Genomic DNA, 8704 nt, shown 5'->3' on the forward strand with positions numbered 1-8704 from the left:
GTGGGGGCGCGCAGGCACACACACACACACACACACACACACACACACACACACACACACACACACACACACACACTTCCCTCTCCTCTATAGACCAGGTGGGGGCGTACACGCACACACACACACACACACACACACACACACACACACACACACACACACACACCCCTCTCCTCTCCTCTACACGCCAGAGACCAGGTGGGGGCGCGCAGGCACACACACACACACACACACACACACCTCCATACTTTACGTCTCTGCTCTCCTTGGTCCATTCCACTCCTCACACGTCTTTAAACCCTGCTGTCATTGGACAATAAATGAAATCTGCCACTGGAACTGGTAAAAACATCTAAGCCAGGGATGTCAAATTCAGGTCCAGGGTGCAGATTTGGCCCGCAGAGACATTTCATGTGGCTCGCGAGGTCATTTCAAATGTCTACTGCAGTTGGCCCACGTACATCACTGACATATATAAAATGCGACTTGAAGGCAAAATTTTGAGCATCAATGCATAGTGTAACAGCACATACTAGCACATACTAGCACATAGAAGTATTCGATAGTATACAGCAGTGGTTCTCAAACTTTTTGTGTGAAGTACCACCTGAGAAAACATTAAGCTCTCCAAGTACCATCTTGACAGACAACATTAGAATATCGCAGGCAAAGGCCTTCCATAATCACTTTTGCTATGTGTAAATGAATTATTCCAAGTACCACCAGAGGTGTCTCAAGTACCACCAGTGGTACGCGTACCACAGTTTGAGCACCACTGGTATACAGTATTTATATAGGATGGAGATGTGTCATTTGCTTAGCTTTAAGTAGTTCAGCGTGTGTACTGTATTTACATTTTCAGGGCATTTTTTTAAATAGATATTGAAATCGGCCTGCCACTTAATCCCAGATTTAGATTTTGGCTCGCTGTGAATTTGAGTTTGACACCCCTTATCTAAAATGTCTTCTTAATCCCGTCCCCCTAGGGGTTCATCTAATCCCATTGCCGTCCTGGCCCCCGCGTCTGTCCCCGCCTCCTCGTCCGCCGCGGCCATCAACACCACGGTGACCCTTGACCTTGACGCGACCTTTGACATCGGGGAGGCCAAGCCTGCGGACGGAACCATCATCCTGTCGGCCCCGGACTCCACCTCCTCCCTCGACAGCACCTTCACCAAGCCCCTCAAGAGGTGTGTGTGTGTGTGTGTGTGTGTGTGTGTGTGTGTGTGTGTGTGTGTGTGTGTGTGTGTGTGTGTGTGTGTGTGTGTGTGTGTGTGTGTGTGTGTGTGTGTGTGTGTGTGTGCGCGTGCGCGTGCGTGCGTGCGTGTGTGTGTGTGTGGCTATTAGTGATTTCAGTAGCACTAGCCAATTTGGCAGGGTAGTTTACTGTTGGTCATGACACACAGTAGACTGACTACATGATGCTGTTTATGCATTGTGCACTTACACTATGTAAAGGGTATCTTTTTTTTACGCTGTATTTCCTTTTGGGGGGCGGCCTTTATTATTACATGACAGGGGAGAGTAGACAGAAAACGATTGGGAGAGAGAGACTGGGGAGGGCCGGGGAATGACCCCGGTTGGACTCGAAACCGGTGTCCCCGTGGGCATGCAAGCCCAAATGTGGGGGGCTTAGCGCGCTGCGCCACATCGCCCCCTATGTTAGGGGTATCTAACATAGACTATGATGGTAGAAAAGTAGATAAGAGTGGCTAGTAGAAAGGGCTGAATGGCTCGTGACTCCTTAAAGCCACTAGCCACGTTGACCAGTGAACAAAAGCAATGGGAATTTTTAATTGTGTGTCTTTGTGTGTGGTGTGTCTGCAAATGTGTCTGTGTGCGTGCGTATGACCTGTGTGTGTGTGTCTGTCTGTGTCTGTGTGTGTGCGTATGACCTGTGTGTGTCTGTGTGTATGTGTGTGTGTGTCTGTCTGTGTCTGTGTGTGTGCGTATGACCTGTGTGTGTCTGTGTGTATGTGTGTGTGTTCAGGGTGGAGATCCCGTCCCTACTGGATATCCGCCGCATGAAGCCCTCGTACATGGCCATGACGTCAGCAGCACAGGGCAAACGCAAACTCAACAGGTCAGTGCAGCTCCTGCACGCACACGCACACAGACACTCACATACACACATGCATTACAACCATCATTACCCCATATTGCTGCCCAGCACTGTGTTTATGTTTTGTGTGTCTGTGTGTTTGATTGTGTGTGTGTGTGTGTGTGTGTCTGTTTGCAGCAGCAAGGAGACGGGGGTGGACGGCACTCACGGCATGGTGGCCCCCAAGCGCATCAAGCAGGACCCCACCATGACCTACAAGCCCCTACGCATACGCAAAGGAGGAGGTGAGAACCAGAGAGAGAGAGAGAAAGAAAGTTTGTCCTTGAGCGCACATAGTGATCACGGCGTGTGTGGCCATTCACTGCCAGACTTTGCACCGTCGCTGTTGTCATCTCATCTCCCTTATTGAGTGTGAACTGAATCATTGTGCGCGTGTGTGTGTGTGTGTGTGTGTGCTAGCGTGTCTTTGCTAGCCTTGACAGTTGCATGGGTATGTAAAGCATGTTTTGGCACCAGGCGTCACACACACTCTCTGTGTGTGTGTGCGTGTGCGTGTGTGTGTGCGTGCTGTTATGTCAGTGGGAGTAGTGGAGTCACGCTTCAGCAGGAAGGCTAGGACGCTAAGTAACGCTAGCTTACTAGCTCAGCTCGCATCAGGAGGTGGCGTTGCCGTTGGTGACGGGTTGTGATCGTCATGGCGATGTGGGCGTGTCCGCCCCCGGGCCGCCTGCCGCGTCACAGGCCAGGCCTGCCGCGGGGGGCTTTCGCAGGTAGCTGCCGTCATGGCAACTCACGCAGGCACTTCCTCTGGAGCCGCTGATGTAGTCACATTCACTCAAATGTATTTATTTATTCATTTACATAAACATTTATTTATTTAATTTGATGATTAAGTTGATTAATATTTAGTCAGATTTATTTATTTAGCCGTTTGAATTCATGGATAATTTATTTATTTATTTTCCTACCTGTCTGGGGATGTGGGGGGTATTTGCAGAAAACCCCAACCCCTAACACACACACACACACACACACATACACACACACATACACACACACACACACACACACACACCGCCCCTCAGGTCAGTGCCTCATGTCATGTCATTTTACAACATGTGGTTGTGGAAAAGATGATGAGAAGTTGGTGCGCTTCGCCGAGCTGGGGTAGTCGCAAGGTCTTGGTTGCCAACCAGCCCACTGGACCGCAGTAGCCGACGCACGCACACGGTCTACCCTCCATCCCTCTCTCCCTCCCTCCCCCCACAAGGGGAGGTTTCCGAGCGAGCGCGTGCCCTCCTCTGCCTTTACACACATAACTATGATATTTATTCATGTATTCAATTATTCCTCTATTTATAATTGATCGGCTGGTGCACTCTGCCGTGCCACTCTGTCTCCCTATGCCAAGGCCTTAATTAAACCTGTGTGTGTGTGTCTGTGCCTGCCTGCCTGCCTGTCTGCTTGTGTTTCTATTCTGTGTGTCTGTGTATGTGTTTGTTTGTGTGTTTGTTTGTGTGTCTGCCTGTCTGCTTGTGTTTCTATTCTGTGTATTGTCTGTGTGTCTGTATCTGTTGTGTGTGTGTGTATGCGTGTGCCTGTCTGCTTGTGTTCCTATTCTGTGTGTCTGTGTCTATTGTCTGTATGTGTACACGAACGCATGTGTGGGGCCGTGGTAGCCAGCAGGAAGTTCGGTAGCTAGCTAGCCAGGCAGGCAGGCAGGCAGGACTGTGGCCAGGCAGGTTGGTGCAAGTATCAGGTGCTGAGGGGTAAGATAAGGTTGGCCATTACACTTGCATGAGGCAGGCGGGCAGGCAGGCGGGCGGGCAGGGAGGCACGCAGGAAACACTGTCTGGCACAGCCTGCACTGTGTGACATTGTCATAACCTAGCACAGTGTGGCATAGTATACACACCCAGTTCCACATTATTATGCATATTACAAAAAAATCACTGATTTCTCTAAATAATACATATAAATGACAGTCATCATAATAATTAGTCAACACGGCCATTAGAACGCGAGTCAACTTTTTTAGAATGAACCTGTCAATGATAAATAAAAATAAATAAATGAAATGGAAAACGTAATGTATTCTTCCAACTGTTCCGAATGATTACGCAAAATGGTTTGTAGTGTTGTAAAGCACTGAAAATTCCCCCTTTTTATAATGAAAAGCATTAAGAAACTACATGTATGATATATGATCGATTTAATTAGGAAAATCTGTGAAAAATGTTATTTGCATAACAACTTGGAACGTGCTGTAGGGTATCCTGGTTTGGCCTGCTGCAGTAGCACACACACACACACACACACACACACACACACAGACACCATCTTGTCGAGTCAAGGCATGAGGTCACCAAGGCGCCGGCTGTGTGTGTGTGGGTCATAGAATGTTTTAAAGGTCGTTAAAAGGCTCGTTACTCCCCACAGCTGATTCACAGAGGACTCCACGTTAGTCAGAGCTCCCGTTCTCCGACACCCACCCTCTTTTACTCTCCCTTCTCACTCGTTTCCTTGCGCTCTTCTCTCTCTCTCTCTCTCTCTCTCTCTCTCTCTCTCTCTCTCTCTCTCTCCCTCCCTCCCCGAGTGCTGATTTCCTCAGGCTCTTGCTAGCGAGTGTACGTGTCCATGATGCTAACATTTCTTTGCCCTTGTCCTCAAACTGACTGTGAAAAGTCCAATAATACGAAAGCTGACATTCTAGCAGTGATTGCCATAGTAACACTTCAATTAAACTAGACTAAGAAATGAAAACGCGTGCATGTGTACATGCTTACGTGCGTATGTGAGTTGATGACCACAGTGTAGACCTGTTCCAGAATCTTCCAGAATCTATAAGCTCATACAAATTCTCTCTCTCTCTCTCTCTCTCTCTCTCTCTCTCTCTCTCTCTCTCTCTCTCTCTCTCTCTCTCTCTCTCTTCCCCCCTCAGTGTCTGCAGACAACATGGCGGGTCGTCGTCAGGTGGTTCGTAGCATCTCCGAGGGCAACCTGCACATGGTGGAGAAGAAACCCAGCCTCAAGAGCAGCCTCTTCAAGAGAGTCACCAAGCGCTTCTAGACATACACACACACACACACACACACACTGGGGCCTAAAGAGCAGCCTCTTAAAGAGAGACCTCTAAATACACACACACACACCCTGGGGGCTCAGAAGCAGGCTTTTCAGGAGAGTCACAAAGCACCTCTAAACACACACACACATGCCAGGGCTTCAAGACCCAGGTTATTTCCCTTGGCTTGACTCTGCATCTCCTGAAGACACACACACACACGGCTCTTTCTCAGGGCCATCAAGCATCTCTGAGCCTGTGCGCGTCCACATGCACTAACGTATTCCCTAAACCACAGGCACACACACACACACACCACTTCCACACCACATGCTCTCAAGTCCATGTCTGGGCTCATGCCTTGGGCCCCATTCCAGACGACACACACGCACACGCACACGCACACACCCCACCTGTGATGGACATCCATCACTGTGCGTATGGTGATGGCCGATGCACTCTACACACACTGACTCTCTGAGCAAAAGAATGAATGGATATAGTGATCATCTGCTTTTATTTTGTAATTTTGGAGGTTTTTGTTTGATTTTAGAGCGTTTTTAACGTTTTATTGTTTTAACTCAAATAAAAAAAAGAAATAGTTTCCGTTTCTCAGTTGGAAACCTAATTTTAACCTTGTAAGGTCTTATTTGTCCGTTTTTTTCTGTCTGTTATCCTTGTTCTTTTGAATGTCCTACCTTTCCTTCCTGTCATCTGTTGGTTAGTAGTTTTTAATTGTGGTCCAATTAAATTACTGTTCCAAGAACAATTCTGAAACCGGGTCTGACTTTTTGTTTTAATGTAGCTGCTGCTCGGATTTTGTGTTTGTTTGTTGGCTTGCTTGTTTTTTTTAAAGGTACACTGAGCAGGAAATGGTCCAAAAAGGTACTGCAACTATGCTGCTCATTGAAACTGGGCTGCCTACTGTCAAATTTGATCTTTACATGAAAGTTTACCAAGTAATAAACAAATATTTTCTAGTATGATCCAAGTATAGTCATTTTTGCAGCTAAAAATGGCTATTTCTGGAAATTCAAAATGGACTATGGAGAAGATCCCCCTTTTCATGTATGAGAAGTGCAATTTTTCCAGTGATAATGAATACTTAGAATTTGATGGTAAGTATTCATGAAAAAGGCAACATTAGTGAATGGGCAGTATGCATTCTGGAAATAAACAACAAAAAATCTCACACAGTATCCCTTCAAAGGTGCAAAAAGACAAACAAACAAACAATGCGCCCTCCGTCCCTGACTCAGTGGAAATGTGGAGCGGGGAACGAAGGCCAATAATGGTGGTATTATTGTGACACCGCTGCAATAACGGCAGTCAGGGGCGCCAACGAGGTTGGACGAACGGGTCACTTGTCTTGGGCACATGGAGAGATGGGGCTCAAAACTGGGTCCTCAGTACATTGTATGCAGGGCCACTGACAGCTCTGGCCAGACCCAGGACAAAGTCATTTGAAAAGGTACCCCAGTCGATACAATGTAATGGGGGGGGGGGGGGGGGGGGGGGGGGGGGGGGGGGGGGGGGGGGGGGGGAAACTCTGGCTTAGTTCCGGTCCCAGCCAGAGCTGTCAGTGGCCCTGATGGCAGTTATAATGTGAAGTGTCCCCCGTCTTCCTGGGGGCCGAGTGCATGTAGGTGGGCAGGTAGCTGACCGTGGCCAAAGGCACGGCAGATGGGGAGATTTTCAACGCCCTGCGAGGCGAGACCTCTGCTGAGACGACACGAGGCGGAATAACGCTGACCTGGCCAGCTCTGATGCTGCCATGGACACCTCCGTATATATATCCCACGCACACACAAACTGCAACGTCTATATACCACGCATACATACAGCCACCATGACCATCTCGGTATACGACACAGTTGCGCACACACAGCTGCCATGGCCATCTCAGTATGCGACAGACCAGGGGCGCCTGCAGACTTGACCAGTAAGGTACGCACCAACCCCCCCCCCCCCCCCCCCCAAAAAAACACCGGAGAAATGACAGCGGACGATGACACCGGAGGAGAAAAAAAACATAGGATTGGAGTATAGTCAGTATGTCTGGGGTGGTTTTCTTTATCAGTTGTCAATTTTTCTTATTGCTTTAGGCTAGGAAACAAGGTAACTTGTTGACGTTGACAAGGTGTTGGCCTATACGGTTTTGAAAACCTTTTGGCTATATTGGCGTTTCACTTCTTTTTGTGCAGCCATACGCTTACTATTATTATTATTTTTTTTTTTTTAACTGCGACATTGAACTGCAGCGACTTCCCCGACTATGCTACTACGAAGGCCTGCATGCACTTGAGTTCTCTCTCGTGCATGGGGATGACGCCATATCATTAGATACAACTTTTCAAGCGTTAGGCTATACTTTTCGACTCGGGTAGAAAGTTGGCGCAGAGGTGTCTGCTGCAGCATGATGAATGAAGTTCACGTCACAATGGCTGAGCTGGGACCATAAAAAGCCCGGGCACGTTGTGCAAGAAAAGGCAGACAGCGACTACATCAGCCTGTTAACCCACCGGGGAGTGCACTGAATGTTAGTCCAGGCTGATAACAAATGAGACAGAGCACAAGAGAACCACCGACGCACTCGCACACAAATCGCAGAATGCTGTTCATGTCAGCAAACAGGAAAACGTGCGCAATAAGCATTAGAAAACACCCAAACTGCATGTCATCAAAACATGCAGAATTGCTTTAGAACTAAATGCTTTCCCGAACATAATGTCACACATAGCTAACCAGCTGTCAGTGCTGCCGTCCGAAGCTAGGAGGCTACAAAGCAAAGTTCCGTACCTCTCATAAAACCGTCTCTGTAGTAAGCCACAATACACAGAACGGTAACCAAAATACTTTAAATATGACACAAGCAAAGTACCCTATAATATTTGCCGCGGCGGGCTCAGTGATGAATGAAACAGCTTAGCCTAGCCTACCTGTTACTGCTACCACCCAATGCCTTCCTCCTAGCCCACATGACAACTGGATTTTGGCTACGATTGAAACTTGTCACTTTCAAGACATTAACTTCGGTTATTTTTTCTGCCATCAGCGACGCCACGACATACTATGTGTTATTCCAAGTGGGAAATGGAGAGCTGTCTTTGCTAACTAGAACTACTAGACTTAAATTTGTGGGCTATGTCCATTGAGAGTAACTGGAGGTAGCCGCTCAAGTTAGAATTCCGCTGATGGAACTAGAACTTGTTGCTGTATCTTTTTTCAGGAGCGCGCGAGTTTTACGCACAGAAGCAAAAAGCAGGCTATCTGCCTTTGTAAATTAATGGTGCCCAACCATAGTCTCTGCTCTTTAATTTGCTTCATTTTGTTTCTTCTCATATAATATGTTGCATTGTCACAACATTCATAGAAGACACAATAGGCAATATTTAGGCTATTTAAAAAAAAAAAAAACTTCCTCCACTGGTGAAGGTACGCACAGTGCGTACGGCCGTACGGCTCCAGGCGCCCTTGCGACAGACACACACACACACGCATACTGTGTGACAGTTGGGGACAGAGAAGCGTAGCATATGCTGGAGAAATGGAAGACAGAATGTAGGAGAGGACTGAAA

The 8704-nt window shown here is 47.7% G+C and overlaps 1 protein-coding gene across 2 annotated transcripts in view; it reads left to right on the forward strand.

The window, feature by feature from the left end:
* kif18a (kinesin family member 18A) overlaps positions 1-5839 on the forward strand; it is a 51803-nt gene extending 45964 nt beyond the window's left edge. Inside the window, exons 17-20 of one of the 2 annotated variants that reach the window (XM_063189476.1) lie at positions 987-1190; positions 1991-2083; positions 2240-2346; positions 5004-5839. In XM_063189476.1, coding sequence (XP_063045546.1) covers positions 987-1190; positions 1991-2083; positions 2240-2346; positions 5004-5131 — 532 coding nt within the window. In that variant the 3' untranslated portion in view covers positions 5132-5839. The remainder of the gene's footprint in view (positions 1-986; positions 1191-1990; positions 2084-2239; positions 2347-5003) is intronic. The other variant, XM_063189477.1, reaches the window with a different exon arrangement.
* Positions 5840-8704: the final 2865 nt, after the last annotated feature.

Source organism: Engraulis encrasicolus, chromosome 23 (genome assembly GCF_034702125.1).
Source record: "Engraulis encrasicolus isolate BLACKSEA-1 chromosome 23, IST_EnEncr_1.0, whole genome shotgun sequence".
Taxonomy (NCBI): Eukaryota; Metazoa; Chordata; class Actinopteri; order Clupeiformes; family Engraulidae; genus Engraulis; species Engraulis encrasicolus.